The sequence below is a fragment of the Lissotriton helveticus genome, chromosome 1_2 (assembly GCF_964261635.1).
Source record: "Lissotriton helveticus chromosome 1_2, aLisHel1.1, whole genome shotgun sequence".
In the NCBI taxonomy this organism is placed as follows: domain Eukaryota; kingdom Metazoa; phylum Chordata; class Amphibia; order Caudata; family Salamandridae; genus Lissotriton; species Lissotriton helveticus.
In genome coordinates, this window is record NC_136058.1 from 4,055,974 (window position 1) to 4,074,257 (window position 18,284).

General features: G+C 44.4%; 1 protein-coding gene across 1 annotated transcript in view; it reads left to right on the forward strand.

The window, feature by feature from the left end:
- AKNAD1 (AKNA domain containing 1) overlaps positions 1 to 18,284 on the forward strand; it is a 443,510-nt gene that overhangs the window by 305,011 nt on the left and 120,215 nt on the right. The window contains exon 16 of the mRNA XM_078673402.1: positions 12,370 to 12,490. Coding sequence (XP_078529528.1) covers positions 12,370 to 12,490 — 121 coding nt within the window. The remainder of the gene's footprint in view (positions 1 to 12,369; positions 12,491 to 18,284) is intronic.

An 18,284-nucleotide genomic window follows, 5' to 3' on the forward strand; every position in this document is an offset into this window, starting at 1 on the left:
AGAAAACACTCTGGTTCGGATACCAAGCAGCGTTTTAAAACTTAAAGGACTTTTTCATTGAACAATACCTCAGGGACACGAATTATGTATGAAATAGTTTTGCTGATTGAAGTTTATGTGTTGTTTAATAATTGATCATTCGATATATACAGATGAATTGCATTGTGGTTTATGTAGTGTGCATATGGAGGTAAAGATGTTCAGCTGGGGCGCGGCGCGAAAATCAGGACTTGAGCACCAATCAGAAAGCAGCAGGCCAGTTCAGTTAGATTTAAAAGCACGCTGCATAACATAGCGTTAAGACTCTCGTCGCGAGCTGTTAGAATGGAGCCTTTGTAATCACAGCAGCAGGTACGTGAGCAACTGCAGGATTAATTAATGTCTAAGAATGGGGGAAACAGGAGGCGAAGTATCGAATTACACACACGGGGATTGTAGACATTATTAATCATGCTGAAGTGCGAGTTGCACACAGATAAAACGTTATAGGTTGGTGGGAGGTGTGGAGCAATCATACGGCGAAGTGCAGGTAATTAGGGCTAGGAGGTTAAAAGGCGAGTAGGTCTGAATGAAGAAACATAGTGGGAGACATTTGTCCGTAGTAATGGTTTAGCACAAGGATTCCATAAAACACAGGTTTTTAGGCAAATGCAATGGCAAATGAGGTGATACAGAGGTTTAGTTTATGCACATGAAAGGCATAAACAGCATGAATAACGATGTATATTAAGAAGAAGGATTCTCTATTTACAGTAATTATTTTTTAATCGTGTAGACATTTATTATTGGAATAGATGATTGTAATGTATTAGTACATGTTAGGTCTTTATAAATACAAGAACATCAATCAGTTTTTTAACATAGTTTTGTTTCTATTGTCACATTACAGTGTCCCCTGACGAAGGGCGTATCCCGCCCGAAATGCATTGGGATATAAATAAACACTGCTTGCAACGAACCCTGGCATTTGTCGTGTTTAAGCTAGAGGCCTGGATGGGCACAGTTTATACATAAGAAGCATGGAAAATTGCAAATAAGAAACCCCACATGTAGATCTTGATCTAGAAAGTGGATAAAGATGTTTGAAAAACGAAGTATATCTGAAGTATGGAATAATTTGCAAAGATGGTATAAAATGATGGATTACTTGAAGAAAATTGGAGCCGAGTAGCCACTTTTCTGCAGTGCACTTGGTTTGGGGCGCAAACTCGCCTCACCGCCACACATTTGTCCGGCCACCTCACCACGTCTCGCGGCCCCCGCTTCGCGGGAGCCCGAACTTTGACCCTGTGACTTGCTGGAACCCGGAGGACCGAGGATCATGCTGGACCTATTGCCCCACACATGGACAGAGGCGGGACTGCGAGGACCAGCCTGCCCAGCGGCGCTGATCGGCCGCAGCTGGTCCTCTTCCCGCCCCTTCCTGCATCCCCTCCCTTAAAGGGAACAATCGCAACGCGCACAAGGGACGAGCGCGGGACAAAGCGCGGGGCTAAGCCTGGGCAAAGGGCGGGCCGTCTAATGCCGTCCAAGGCCGGGCTGGGCCTCCCCCCCTTCTTCTATGTTCAAGTGTCTGGTAATGGTAGTTAACCACGTGCAGTATAGACTGTGAAGGACCACTGCTGCGAGTGTGTGACTACCTCTTGAAACTGTGGGCGGGCTGTTGTTACCATCGGAAGTATGTCCTTACGCTCTGGGAAGAACCGCCATGTTGCAATCCCCACTTCTGGGGGGGTGGTTACTGGCACCTTGGACCATTTCTGTAGGAGAGCAACCACCATATTAGAGAAGGAGATGCAGAAAAACGACTCTCCTTGGATCTAATAACGGGGAAACGTTCTTCTTTAGGTCGTATAGCTACAACGGTTTCTCCCGTCCCAGCTAACAATGTACTGCATGAAATTAGGCTGGTGGATGTTGGGGATGTATCTGATGGTTCCAGCCTGAATTTATCCTCACTGAGTTTGGCCCCCAGCACTGACATCGCTGGCTTGCATATTTCTCCTGTGCCTCAAACCCAAGCGGCTTGTATGTCGCCACATGGTTCCCCTGACAGAGTAAAAACCAACACTAGGAAAAGAAGGGGTAGCTCTTTGGTTGGTCATCTTCCTAAACAGCAAAAGAAGTCGTCAGATCTAGCCTCAAATGACGCTCTTCCACCTTCTATCCTTCCCGGGCCTGATATAGTTGCTCCTATCCCCTTAGTTTGCTCAACAGTCCCCGAAGTTGATCTCATGGGGAAAATTGAGTTTTTAATGAAAACCCTCATGCTGCCACTTCTAGAGAGAACTAGGATGATCAACTCCAAGTTAGATCAGATTGAAAAGCAGGTAGGAGAAAATTCACTCCTATTAATTGATCTGGCTAGGGGTAATACTAACTCCAAAACATCGGGGATAAAAAAGAACCCGGGTCCTAGCACTACAACGGTAGGGGTGGTAGTTGAAGAAACCAAAAGTAAACTGCAAGCAAAAAAAAAATTAAACACACCCATCCCTAAACCCAATCTGAAGAAACATGTAGGTATATCTAGCCAGGGTGGGAAGGCAATGGATCAGGCACGCGCTTCTCAGCCCATTTTTATTAATAGTTTACCGGCAGATAGAAGGCCAAATAGGCATCCTCCGCAGACTAAGGAAAGTAGCAAAGACCATCTCCTCACCCTAAACCTCCCGCCAGAGGCAGCACCATGCACAATAGTTTTAGTGGGGGTGCGATCCCTGGGGGCAGGTAACTCAGAATCAGATAGGGAATTAAGGAACAAGGTGGTCTTTTGGTTAGATAGGAATAGGACCCTTTCCCCATCCTCAAGAACAGAGATTTTGGGAGTTAGAAGGGTGCACTGGGTGGGCAATAACCCCAAAGACCTTGAGGGGGACTGCATTCTGGGTAATTTTAGAGATTCCTGGGCCGTGGACCACATTCGGAGGGAACCCAGATTTGGCCGAGTGGGGGATATCCAATCTCTGGGCCTTGAATATTTCTACCCGGGGTTGGGAACAACGGACGCCAAAACCCTGTCCCTGTCTTTCGCCAGAGAGAACCCTACGGAGAAAACCCATATCATAGGGTACTGCACCCTTTATCACTTTTCAACAGGTTTGATTCTTTAAAAGATCTGGAGGGTGTAGACTGACTCTCTGACATAGATGTCGAGATCAATGATCTCGAAAGACATTCAGGTCCAACGGTTGCCCCCCCTGACACTACCACTGAGGATATTATATATCCAAATGGACTTAGTACTACAATACCCACGCAGGTATTACCACCCCAGGCTGTGAGCAGGCCCAGAAGTTCGAGAACTAGAGTAAACATGGAACAGGGTCACCTGGCAATGGTTTCCTGGAATCTGGCAGGTATAATGAACAAACTTGACCTGCCGGATTGGGGAACATTTATTGACTCCCAAGATATCTGCCTATTTCAGGAAACCTGGGCCAGGGAAGATCTCCACCGCACAGGCTTTGCCTCATTTTCTATCCAGGCTAAATGGGGTGGGAAGGGACGGCCCTCTGGTGGCTTACTCATCTGGGTGGGTTCGCACTTGGGTTGCTCCGCAAGTAATTTAGAGACTAACTCCGCGGACATCCAAAGTGTGCTGCTGGAATGGCCCAACGCGGCCAAACTAATACTAATTAATGTATATTCAAGACCAACGGCCGTGTCCAGTGCTTCTGGTACTGTTGATGATTTATCCCTCTTCCTTGGCTCTATACCTCAAGGCACTCCATATATGGTAGGGGGTGACTTTAACTGCCAATTTGAGCCACTACCAGCTTTCCTTGAAGGTACCTCGCTGGAGGAGGATGACCAATGGGATATACCATCTGTGGGAGATTTACCGGCTAAGTCTTGGACACCACTTGCTACTCCGATCACGGCCCTAACTTTTAATTATTCCATAAGGGCATGTAACGGGCGGGTCAGCGGGGATATTCCCCCGAAGCCCACCTATAATAAATTAGGATCTGAGTCACGCATAGACTATATTTTTGTGGAAACCCGTAATTGGGCTATGGTTAGGAGCTTCCAGGTTACCCCACGCGATGAAAGTGATCACAACCCACTGATCCTGAACTTCGAGCTCCCTGGTATCACCGCTCAGAGTCAGCTGGCTAGCACACCCTCGGACTGTAGTGCGATCCTATCCAGCAATAGACGGAGCATAAGATGGGCTAAAGTTATAGGGAATCCTGCAACTATTTCCCGGCTTTATGCCACAATTCTACCGGTTTTCGAAAGTGTAGGAGACCTAATCCCACTAAGCCCCTCTGTGGAGAAGCACAACGCTCTGGGTGACCTCCATTTACAGTTCACCAATGCATTGGCAGATGTGTTGAATCCACGAGTAAATAAAAAACTCACAAAGGCAATAAAAGCCTCGTGGTACAACACTGCCTCCTGAAAGGCCAAAGCTGAACTTCTTAAGGCTATAAATCAAGGGGCTTGCACTGTGACGATAAGGGCAAGAAGGTCAGAACATAGAAACCAAGTCCAGAATGCCAAGATTGTATGGGACACTGACAACTGGTCCGAAATGGTGAGCGCTCTTAATTTTAGAGATGCTCGCAAATTTTGGCAGATTGTCAAAAATGGCTCTGTAGATCCAACACCAGCAGCAGAAACAAATATTGCTCCCAGTGTCTGGGAGGCTCACTTCAGCACCTTATATTCCCTGGCCAACATAGATCAGCCAGATGAAATTTGTAATTTACCACGGGCCCTGGTTCTGAAATTCCCCAGATTGAGTTTACAGTTGAGGAGGTTGCAGCTGCTATCGACAAATTAAGTGCAGAGAAAACCCCTGGCTTGGACAGGCTCCCTGGAGACTTGTTCAAGAACGAACCAACCATATGGGCTCCTTATCTACAGGTTCTTTTTAATTCAATTTTGGGCAGGATGGAGGTACCTAGTACTTGGCTGGGGGCAGAGATTGTACCGATCTTCAAGAAGGGCTCTCTTCTGCTCCCAGCCAACTACAGGCCTATCAGCCTCATAGACGTCCCCCAAAAAGTTTTTGCTAGGCTTATTCTCGACAGCTTATTGGAGTGGATGCTTGAATACTCTGTCCTGAGCCCCTATCAAGCGGGGTTTAGAAAGAAGGTTTCCACTATGGATCAAATTTTCCGCCTGGCTCTCCTATTTTGGAAAACGGTAAAGTTGGAGGGTGGCAGCCTCTATACCGTTTACGTAGATCTACGGGCCGCATTTGATCTCGTACCCCGTAGAAAACTGTGGTCTGTTCTGTCCAACATGGGGGTACCGCATCACCTTCTAAATATGATCATTCGCCTTCATACAAACAACTATGCGCAGGTTAGATGTGGCCGGGATGGTTCCCTTTCCTATAGATTCCCCGTTGACAGGGGGGTGAGACAGGGTTGCGTGCTTGCACCGACCCTGTTCTGCCTCTATGTCAACAGGGTAATCTCTCATTTAAATGAGGTACAGGACAGCGATGCCCCTAGACTTGCCGGAAGCAGGGTGCCGGCGATTATGTTCGCCGACAACACCCTGCTTCTGTCTTAGTCACCCATGGGGATTCAACGAGTCCTCAAGGGTTTTGAGGAATTCTGTGGAACCCATGGTCTTGAGATCAATGCTCTCAAGACCAAATACATGATTTTTAACCCCCCATCTAAAACACGATCTAATCCCTGCATTGCCGGTAATAGGCTAGAGAGGGTCCGAACCTTTGAATATTTGGGGGTGACCTTAAATTAGCATATGTCCTGGTGCCACCATCGGACCAAATCGCAACTCAAACTGGCCCAAATGGCGGGTGGAGTAATTGCCCTTACAAACAAAAACAAATCATCCATTAAGGCAATTGGCCCCCCGCTAGAGATTTACAGAGCGCAGGCTAGGGGCGCGGTTATGTATGGCAGTGAACTGTGGGGCCATATGTGCAACCGCGAGTTAGTGGCAACGGAGAATACATTTATTAGGCAACTTTTATCTCTCCCCCCAAGTACTCCCCTCTTGCCGATGAGGCTCGATTTGGGACTAAGGCCACTTGACGAACATTTGGGGGTTAGGCCCCTAATCTTTTGGTGCAGAGTTTGGACCACACCAGAGTTGGCAACGTATAGGTCTGAGCTTCAAGAGGTCGTGAACTATCCGATCGCAGGGAATATCCCCTGGTTCCAGCACATAAAAAATGAGTTTGTGTGTCTGGGGCTACCTAACATGTGGCTTGACCCTGCGACCGCCTGCTTCACGGTTTCAAGAAAAAAGCTGCTTTCACTCTACCATGAAAGTAAAATCGTAGCTCGGAGACAGGCCACGCAGTCAGGTACCCTGACCGACTCCTTCCTAAAGGCAAAGGACATCTACAAATTAGAGGGATTCCTTGATGTTATAGTTCCATCCAACACTAGGAAGCTGTACCTACAGTGGAGGTACGGATGTCTCCCAATCCAAGCCTTCACTAGTAAGTGGACTGATCCCTCACTGAGTCTTTGCCCTGGGTGCAGCTACCATCAGGAGACCGAGCTGCACATACTCTTTTTTTGTCAATCCTATGTTTTGTCAATCCTATGGGCAAGCAAGAAGGAAGTGGTTAGACCCGGCCTGCAGAAATCTAGGTTTCACTCACTGCATGCAGGCATACAGGGTTTTGAAAACCGACCTTTCTCCCATGATAGTGTGTGCGGTAGCAAAATACTTGGAAATCTTCTGGCTGAAGAGAAGAAGTCTGCTAACCAGGCCTGTAGATTAAATGATCATCATCACATATAATTACTTTTTATCAATCTTCACCTTTAATGGATTAACTTTATTGTCTGCCAGGATGACATGTAAAAAGAAGCTGGCACCATGTTTTTATAAATTGTAGAATCAATTAATTGAAATGTATTTTTGTAGTTGTTGTTATTTATGTCTGTTTTGCTTTTATGGCTATTTTGGCCGAAATAAAGATTCTGATGATGATGATGATGAATTGCTTTGAAATATATTGGCTTGTACATTCATGTATTGGCTATGGAATTACAACCTATTTGACAATTTGAATGTGTGCCCTTACTAGTCCTTTAACCAACCTTCATGATTGGCAGATCTAAAACTCTCTGTCATCTTTGCGGGGCCTAATGTACTTCACATTATTGAAATGCATTGATTGTGAAGTTAGCCTCGTTAGGAACTAAAGATCCATCTGTGTGAGTGTAGCCTGAAGTTGAGTTTGCATCAAAATTTGCACAGTGCAAAGTGCGGCATCAATATCAATGAATAAATTGGGGAATCATAATGATTCCACCTCTTTTTAAACAGAATCTCACAGAAAAAAATCTCACATTTAATTCAGGAGTATCTTTGTGATTTAACTGAAACCTTGTTATTCTCAAATATTGCAGATGTTGGTCTCATGTTGTAACACTTCAATGATGTCATGCTTTAAAAGCGCTTCCAAAGCTTTTGCCACAACTTTTTCTAAATGGAAGGCAACTCTACGGTGTAACTGAGCCACAGGGTGAATGTCTTCATTGATGTGAAGCTGTACTTTCATTTTCTTGAGTGTTCCTAGGCCATGAAACAACGATGGATGGGAACCAGCTTTTGATCTCAGAATGAGCACAGAGTTTGTAGTTGAGGGATATCAACAACATATCAACAGCAGTGGAAAAACTGACGAAGTCCCTTGTAGAACATGAATTGTAGCTCGTACTAATGTCTTTTTGTGTTTTATTGTCACTGTGAATGATCCTTGGCTTTGTAGAGGTTCAGAGGCCGTCCAAATAAATATCTTAGTGCCTGATGGAGTGAGGCGAGACACCGGGGATAGGCTGTTAAATGTTTCCACTGACATAATATTTATCAATGCACCCCTGTTTATGATAAATGTTATGGGGTGATCGTTCACTTTCAATGTGATTTTGGGACAGGGTCCAAATGAAGTTTGTTACTTGATTTGATAGGCTGTCTGTGAAATGTGATTTAAGCTAACATCTGCATGCAGTTCTTTGGTAGATATTAGCGCACATCCCGTTTTCTTCGCTGGTACTCGACAGTGAGGTCGAAGAGCCTTTTACGATGAGCTTGACAATGAATGATCTTGCCAAATTTCTACTTGTCATAGCTGATGTTGCTTTTTGGTTTTGTGGGCATTGCAGGGGTGCTTCTGGAATGTTCTCGCACTCGTAGCTCAGCACACAGTTATGAAATTAATCTTTTTTCCACAACCTTTTAGAAACCTGCCCGATGGCTGGATAGTCATCTTCATGGGGAAACGGAAATCCACATCGGAAGCATAGATCTGGTATCTTCTAAGATGTCGACTTAAGTGCATTTTGATTTGCTTGTGCTTTCTTTTCACAGTCAAAGCTGATGATTCATTGTGAGCTGTTCCTGCTTAATATTGGCAGCTTGTCAGTGTGTTCGATGTTCTACTCTTGCAGCCATCAGCATTTTCTCTAAGCTGTGTGTTTTTCTCAACTTGCGCCTTCTAAACAAATCTGAAAGGCAGCCATCAATGACTCTGAGGTGCATGGCCTCTTGGCTGGTGAAATCACAGAGGGTATCAAGACCTTCGACAAATGTGCCCATTGTTTCACCAACCTGTTGTCGTGCTTGGTTGAAGATGTACCTTCCATATTCGACATTCAGCATTGGGATAAACTTGGCCTCCAATGTTTCTTTCACTTTCTGGTATGATTTTGCATCAGTCTGTGGAACCTACTTAGCACTTCTTTCACTCCATTGCTTGCAAGGCTTTTTAAGTATTTGATTATCTTCTTTTCATCTTCTACTTCTAGTGCATCTATAAAGTCATCACATGTTTCAATCCATGCAGCCCACCTGGCTCCAATTTTCTGCTTCTTATAATTGTTGACAGGTAGTGGTGGCTTCAGGAACACAGCTGCATTGTATTTCGCTGTCTTTTTTTCTGCCATTGAGAGCATGTGCTGTTCAGAAAGCTTTTGCTGGACCCGCTGACCTCTGTAACTTCTGAAAGCACAGCCCACGTTTTTGGGTCACCACGCCTTATCTGAGGTTGTAAAATGCTTCGCTTGTCTTTGACAGTGAGTAAATTCTCTGATTCTCATACCTGGTTGTCACTGCTGTTATCTTTCCTCTTTGCTTGAGTCATTGCTCCGCATGTGGGGTGTAGCGCAGCATTTCCGTCGACCGCTTCACCAGCGTGTATGAGCTGTGGCCGGGTATGAGCTGGAGCAGGACTTTGACACCTCATGCAGCAGTCGCTGACTGCTTTACATCGATTTGAGGCACACGTAGCATGCATGAGCAGTTTGCTGTACTGTTGCAAACTCTCAGGGAGAGCAGCCTTGTTTTCTTCAGGGAATGTATCCCTTACTCATCGCCAGAAGTAGCATCTTCCCAAGTCCTAGACATGCATATGAAATACGCAGCTGCAGTCAAATACTTCTTAGTTCCTCAGCATGCACTCACATACTGCACAATATCTCATACTCAACATTAACCACACCCTAACACCTCCACGCATATGATATGTTTCCTCTCCAAAGTACACCTAGAACCGCTAGGGTCCTAGAGCGCATAGCATCCATATGCTACAGAAACTATATGTGTTACGTGTACTGAGTGTGATTCCAGCAGACTCCAGCCACCTCCCTGGAGTGTCAGTAGACCTAAATCAAGGGTCATCCCTTAGGAGCGCTACAGATCTTGGTACTGACTGCGGGCCACCATTTTGTTTTTTTACCAGAAATGGAATATGGCAAATGTGTCTTTAAAATTAGCGAATTGTCTGTCACTAATGCAATGTTCTATGCCCTAACTCAGGGGATACCTCATTTCTTTTTTTTAGCACATGTTGTTAATTTTTTATGCTTTCCGATGTCTTGAATGGACAAGAAGATGCTTTGTGAAAATTGACAATATCAGTTCAAATTGGTAACCAATATCTGCATGCCTCACCAAAATAATTTTGCAGACAAAGCTCCCTCCCTCCTGTGATTTAATTATGTACAGATCTGTATTTGGTTTCCACAACAAACACTGTGGCCTATTGTTGACTGAAATCAAGAGAAGCAAAAGTTTCTGTTTGCACTTCCTGCTCACAGTCAATAGGGCACATTACATAAACGCTCATTGAGTGTGGTCTGAGACCAGAAGTGGCAGAAGAACATGTATTGTGTTGGATACAAGCTACCTTTCACATCCGTCGCCACCCCGAAATGTCCCTGCTGAAGTGTCAACACATTCACAATATGGTAGTTGGGTTGGACTCGGTGGTACAGGTATAGGTAGTAGGCGCCAAAAGGTAATTGCATAAATTATTCTTACAAGCCAGCCTTATTAGTGACGGTTCTCAAAGGTTAGAGAGAACCAACTGCCTCTCTGGGTTCTGTGGCATAAGCAACAAGATATCATAAATTATAAACCTAAGCACACGTAAAATTCAAATGGTAATTTCCAATGTTAGTAGTACATAAAACACAAGAAAATTATTCCATATGTTCTCTTGTCTTTTTTAATACGTCTCTGTGTTTTCAATAAGTGAACAGTTCCCAAGCCAACATGTGTTTCGTCGCCTCAGTATGCTTGTACATGCGACTTGTTCACGGCTGAACAAATTCACTTTTCTCTTTGCATTTGGAGTCCGGCGTGAGGCGGGGGAGGTCGCGTATCGGCGGCTTTTGGAAGAAATCTTCAGAAATTCTGAGCTACATACATCTCTGAAATTTTGAGATACACACAAAACGGATATTTTGAGGAGTTGATGCAAAGAGCAGCATAATAGTCCTTTCAAGAATTACCCCTTTTGCCACAAGGGTAGTGTGGCTTGGAATTATCGCCACACTTAAAATATGTTAAAGTGAATTTGTTCAGCCGTGAACAAGTCGCATGTACAAGCACATACCGAGGCGACGAAACACGTATTGGCTTGGGAACTGTTCACTTATTGAAAACACAAAGACGTATTAAAAAAGAAAAGAGGAGAACATATGGAATAATTTTCTTGTGTTTTATGTACTACTAACATTGGAAATTACCATTTGAATTTTACGTGTGCTTAGGTTTATAATTTACATTCACAATATGGGATTTCATAGTTATACAATTGTGATTTTTTTATAAAGCAGTCACTCTAACTCAGTGAGCTTCAGAGGCCCACCACTGAGTACTGGAAAGGAGCAGGTTTGGGGGTAGGGCCAGAATCAAGGAGACAGTATTACAGAATACACCAATTAGCAACAGTAAGGGCTGAGAGAGTCAGATGGACTTGAGTCTGTACACTTACCTGCAGAGATGGTTTTACCCCTCTCTAATACTTCATGAGGTCAATTTCGATAATTAGGGCACTGGGGGCTCTATAGAGCAGAGCCAAGCAAGTGGTAGTTGTACGATTTGTAGCATGTGGCTGAAGAGATAACCTGTTGAGGAACACCAATGACAATAGTCTGCAGGGGCATAGCTACTATTGATGCAGCTGGTGCAGTGGCATCGGGGTACACAACCCTCAGGGCTGCATTCATTGAACCCTTACAAGAGCTGTATTAACTGCACCAACAGCAGTCAAGGCGGTCATTTTCCTTGCTTGCACCAGAGCTCATGGCATCCTTGTTACACTACTTACTGTCTGAGTGTACCTTTGATGTCACCGTTTGTTTTAGGTCCTCTTCCTCTGCTTCTTTTTCCACCATCATAATTTAAAATGGCCACTGATGGCCTATTTTGACACGTGCTTGATGAGGTCAGCAGTATGACGTTTGCGCGACATTGCTATGAAACTCCACGTCACAGGCGGAGAAGATGACAAAAGGTGGTAGTGAATGACGCTTAAGACTAGTTTGCGTTTACTTCGTTTTATAATTTGCATAGTGAATTGTATTTCATGCATCATTTAAGACCAACATCCTTCTTAAGAATAATGGCAATGAAAGTGGAGTAAAATTTGTTTTTGCTGCTGATGTGGCATTTGACAACGTTTCTACAGGCACAGTTTGGTCAAGTAACTAGGCTTTGCTTCGGTAAGCGGGTTGCAGTGCCAATGTGTTTTGATACGTTGTCAGGAAAATTAATCAAAAGTCCCAGTCAGCCTCCCTATACCACTTGCACAATAGGTTTATTTTTGCCAATATATTTACGTTACCTCATGTGAAACCTCTCAGGAACTTAAATTAACAGTGAAATATAGTGGGTGATGCACTGTATGTGCCTACTCAAGGTTCTGTAAACACCTTCGTTTCAAGTTAAGATACCTTTAATCAGAGCAATAGTGGATTTTGTATGAAAAAAGTATATTGTTTGTGCACTGCCATGGAAATAAATTGCTTACCCCAATTACGATGTTTTGAATTGACTTTGTTTCTTGAGAAGTGTTACATGACATGCGCAGTTTGTAATGCAGACAGAAAATAACGTTCTGCTGTGTTTGATTAGATGATCTGAAGTCAGGTGTAATCGCCCGAATCCCATCCTATCCACAGAAAAAAGGGATCTTCTCACCAGAAGTGAAAACAAATAAACATAAAAGTGGATTTGGGTATGGACTATCAGAAAGGTAAGACATCCTTGATTGAGAAAGTGTCTTCTTTTCCACCTCTTCGCTTTTAAGGTGTGACCTAATACCCTAGTTACTTACCAGTAATCTTCATTACTCCGAGTCCAGGTCTTCCTATCGCAGACTCGGGCAGCAAACTCCAAAGTAAAAAAAAACAAATACATATAAACTCTACAATTAGTTTCCCATCCCTTCAAGATAGTCGACTTACTCTACTTATATTCTGACTTAAAACGTTTATCGACCCCCCCTACATTTCTATCCTCCCAAGCATCGAACATAGTCTGAAGTCAGTGTTGATGAAGCCCTGGATTTGGAGCAATGAAGATTACCGGTAAGCAACCGGGACATTATCTCCTTGTCCATCTTCCTCGCCACAGTCCTTACTAATGAGCTGTTGCCCAAGCACATAACGGCTACATGACGTTTATAACACCATAAAATGTCTCTCAGACATCAACTGTCAAAAATCATATGCTTTAACACCTTGACTGCTAAGGAGATTATCCTGCTGTGCTGAATAATATGTAAATCCATTGTTCATGACGAGCTCAGCTCGTCATGAGCACACGAGCAGTGTACTGTGAGACGAGCTGAGCTCGTCATGAGCATCGAAGGGGTTAATAAAGTTGATCAATTTCTTACATTCTTCATATGTGTCTTCACATATTATGATTCTGTAATCACATTCAAAACTGATAAAGCAAAATTATCCGAGGAAGATCCTGTCACTTGGAGATGATAATGTTTCATAAAAGTACGAGGAATTTCTCACGTAGCTGCATTTCAAATATCTTCCACTAACGCTCCATTAATTGATGCTCAGGAAGCTGACTTACACCCCTTGTCGACTTCCCTTGTACCTTGGACATCAATTCTCTTCTGTGGGACTAATACGCTAACAAGATGGTTTCTTTAATCTATCTACATATGGCAGAACTGGATAGTTTTAAACTATTCCCTGCTGGACCGAAATTAACAAATAGATGACCACCTTCCTGAATTGTTCTGTCCTTTCTAAATAAATCAGATTTGAACTCTTAACGTCCAGCAGATGTAACAAAGATTCCTCCTCTGAAACAGGATTCAAAGCCAAAACCAGTAACACTAGCTCTATAGAGGTATGGAACTGATAAGGGATCTTTGGAACAAACGTGGGATCTAGCTTTAGGGCTACCCTGTCTGGAAATACTTTCAGGAAATGCTCTGATCTCAGTAGCAAGCCTAATTCTCCCCCCCCCTCCTTCCAGCTGACGAAATAGCCACTAGGAAAACTAACTTAAAAGAGTGAGAAATTTTAGATCTATACTTTCCAAGGGCTCCAATGGAGGGTACTGGAGAGCCTTAAACACCAAAGACAGACCTCAAGAGGGTGATGGTTAATGTATTTTTGGCCTTTTCAGAGAAAATGCCTCAGTAGTCTGATTTCTAGGTGCTCAACCTCCTCCAACTGAGAACTTCTGAGTGCCCTTCTAGCTGCCCATTGGGAACCAAGAGTCGCAGTTGAAAGACCTAACAAAAACCCATCTCTAAGGAAATCAAAAATCCTTCTGGGATTGATTGAATTAGGAACACATTCTCTTTCCTTACACCATTTGTGAAAATTCTTCCAATGAAGAGAGCATGTTCTAAAGGTAGATAGGTATCTAGAATGTTGGATCATATGTGCCACTTCTAGCAAATTTACAGTGTCAAGATCCAAGCCTGCAGATGAAAATGCCTCAGAAACGGATGTATGACGTTACAACGCACACCTTTACAACGCATACCTTTACAACGCATTTTTTACACCGCAACATCCATTACAACGCACACCTTTACAACGCATGCCATTACAACGAATACTTTGAAACTACCTTTACAACGCATTCCACTACAACGCATACTACATTTACAACGCATACCATTACAACGCATTACATTACATTGCATATAAGGTAAGTGTTGGATAGTGTAGGGGTTAAAATTACTATTCTAACTCCAGGGGGTGCAACAGTAGGGTAAGTGTTGGATAGTGTAGGGGTTAAAATTACTATTCTAACTCCAGGGGGTGCAACAGTAGGGTAAGTGTTGGATGGTAATTTATGCGTTGTAATGGTATGCGTTGTAATGACTGCGTTGTAATGGTATGCGTTGTAGTAGTGTGCGTTGTAGTGTCATGCGTTGTAATGACTGCGTTGTAAATGCATGCGTTGTAATGGATTTTGCGTTGTAAAAGTTTTGTTGTAATGGTAGTGCGTTTGTAAAAGTTGCGCTGTAAAGGTTGTATACCCTCAGAAACACCATCGGAAGGGGAGAACCCACTGGGGGATATGGGTGCCATGGATTTGCCCACGGTGGCTGAGCTGCTAGATGCAACAAGAGAGGGTACCAGGACCTTCTCTACACCCTGGATCAGCAAATATGACTAAGGACTTGTTCCGCTTGACTTTATGAAGGACCCTGGCTATTATAGGGATTGAAGGGAAGGCAAACAGAAGTCATGTTGAACATCTTAAAGACATGAGGCCCTTACCCGGATAAAGGATGTGTGGGGGAAAGATTCGGTGCATACGTTTGAGTCCCTTGTAGAGCAGTATAGTCTACATCAGAATGAATACTTCCGGTATCTGCAGGTGAGGCACACTCTCACTACTCATGTCTCCAAAGGCACGGTTCTCCCGGAGGCATCCCCTCTCGAGGACCGTGTACTGGATGGGCATATTCCGGAGAAAACTATTTCACTGATATATCGGAAATTGATCAACAACTCTGAGAACCCATTAGTGAGGATCAGAGCTCAGTGGAGTGCAGATGGGCTAGAACTTGATGACGAGGATTGGGTGGAGGCGGTGTCCTCCCCTAAGGTAGTCGCTATCCAGATGCGGCTCCGATTGGTGCAGCTAAAGATATTGCATAAATCCTACATAACGGGGCCCCGTCTGGTGCGAATGGGGCGTGCTGAGAGTGGAGTTTGTAGGAGAGAGTGCGGAGCAATGGGCACCTTGATGGATACCCTCTGGCACTGCGATGTGATACAGGCATACTGGGTAAAGATTCATGAAGAGCTGCAGGAGGTGTTGGGGATGCGGCCAGAAGCCCTGAGATGTTTGTTGAATGTATGGGAACCGTTCGATCTAAGTGTGTACCAGAAGCAGTGGGTCACGCTAGCATATATGGTGGCCAAACGTAATATCGCTCAACTTTGAGGAGCCAGCCAGCCGCCCTGAGTCAATAAATGGGCAGAAGACCTTGATTGGTGTATGTTCAGAGAGAGGTCAGTGTATGTGGCTAGGGGTCGCCCACAGAAGTGGGGTAAGATTTGGGGGCATGGGATAGTCACCGTGGGGAAATCTGTGAGCCACCCACGTCGGGTTGAGGCCTGGAAGCGCAGGAATACCTTTGACCCTAGTATTGATTGTTGTTTATTTGATTCTGTATTGTTCCACATTGACTTATGCGTTGGAACCAAATGCATTCACCTGGGAGTTATTTTATGTATTTTATTTGTTTTTGTTTCATAAAAAGAAATTTAAAAAAAAAGACATGAGGCCCTGTTACGATGTCAGGTGGAGTTGCCTCCGACCGACACCGTCTCACTGTTGTAACTGATCAACTGTAGGTCAGTGGTTCCAAACACTGTGTTACACATGGTGTGGTTTCAAACTCCCATTTCTCTATGGAAGGTTGTGCTGCGTGCAGAAACCGCCCACAGCACAATCTCCCATAGGTAAATAGGAGTTTGTGTAAATCCCTGCACGGTGTGGCAGGCACCATGAGGTGCCTGCATCACGGTGCAGGGATTTTCAGAAGGGTACCATAGGTGCTACCAGGCCCACAACCGTAGGATGCAGAGGGATGGGGGCCCTAGTCACTTTCCGACATCCTTTCCACGTAGGAAAGCCTGACATGGAAAGGTTGTCGGAAACCACCATCATGATCCCTGCGGTGGAAACACCATCTGTTAGGGATTATGTGCGCTACCAACCGGCCAACGGAGTCCTTGAGGATTAACCGGATGGTCTAAACTCCGACCCCCTTATTTGTAATGAGAATGTCGGAGTTTGAACCTTAGATCTCAGTCGGAGGCTTTCCGACCGAGATCTAAATCAGGCCCCTGGTGTCTATCCTCCAAGCCTCTAGGCAAGGAATAATTGTGCAGATGAAGGGCAGGAGAGCATTCTTCCTGGAGGCAAACAGGTCTACTGTCAGATATCCAAACCTCCTTTGCAACTGCCAGAACACTTCCTTTGTCAAAGACAAGGAGCTCATTGGAGGGAAAAAACTGCTTTATTTGTCGTCTGCCCAGTTCTCTTCATTTGGCAGGTAGATGTCTGAAATAGACTTCAGATTGGTCTCCACCCAGTTGGCAATTTCTTGAGCTAGAAGGGGAGACTCTGAATCCTGCATCCACCTTGATGATTCACAGCCCATAGCCTCCATGTTGTCTGTTCTGATCTGGCCATGGTGATTTGCCAACCGTGGAGCAAATGTCATCAGTGCAAGAACAACAGTCTTTGGTTCTCTCCAATTTGAGTAAGGAGACCATTTTCCCTGAGCTGTTTTCCCCTCCAAAGTAGCACCCAACCGTACTTGCTGGCATCTTTTGTGACTACTTTAGATGGCACTGTGAAGAGAGGATAGACCCTGCTCAAGTTCTCCTCCTTCACCCACCATCCCAGGGACTCGAGCACTTGAGTATCCACTGAGACCCCTATCTCTAAACTCTGAAGTCGGAATCCAGTGAGCCAACAAGTGGTTTATCAAAGGGTACATGTGCAGATGAGACCACGGGAGCACCGTCAAAGTAGACAACATGAATTTTTCGTGTCCTAACATCTGTCTCACGGGAAGCAATGTCTCTCCCAACAAAGTCACAGTCTCTGTTTTGAGTTTGTTTTTTCTGTCCTCGGGCAAGAACACCTTTCCCACACTGGCTCTAGAGAGTGCCCCTATGAAACGTTATATTAACACCCAAGGGTTTCTTGGTATTGTGACAGCCAGAAAGGAGAAGAGAGAGCTCAGGCTAAACAAAAGCTTGCTCAAACAGCCAGGCCTTCAACAGCTTCCTGAACCTCAGGAATGTAGGTTGCAGCCTGACCAAGGAAGGGAGAGAATTCTATAAGATGAGGCCAGGACAGAGATTGTTCTGCCCTGTGCTCTTTGTCGCTTGAATTGAGGGATCCTCAACTGGTTGACAATAGAGTATCTGAGAGCTCGAGTAGGAACATATCTCGTAATTCTGTTTACTACAAAGGCTGGACCCTGGTCATGAATGGGCATGTAAATAATACAAGCCATCCTGGGTTGGAACAAGGAACGATTTATTTAGGTTTAGCAAAAATCTGTGCTCTTGGATGATTCTGCACAACTGCTAAACCTGAGACCAGGCCTTGAAAAAATCAGAACAAGAGATCAGTCAGTCATCCAGATATTGAAATAGTTGATTTCTCTCACCATGCAGAACACCTAATAAAGGGGCAAATACTTCAGTAAATAACCTTGGAGAGGAAGTGAGGCCAAAAGAGAGTACCTGGAATTGGCAATGCTGATCTTGAACACAGAAAGCGGAGGCATTTTTACCAACTGGTATGGATTGGCAAATGGAGGTATGCATCTAAAAGGACCTGAGGTCTAAGAAGCTCCTGCAGGGTTGGTATTTTGAACTTTGTGTGAGGTATGTACCAGTTAACATTCTTGAGGTCCAAGACTGGCCTGAATTTCCCCAATGCCTTTCTAAGAACAGAATCAAATAAGTTATCTTTCCTCTTTGGAATCTCAGAACCACTACGATCACTTCTTTCAGTAACAGCGT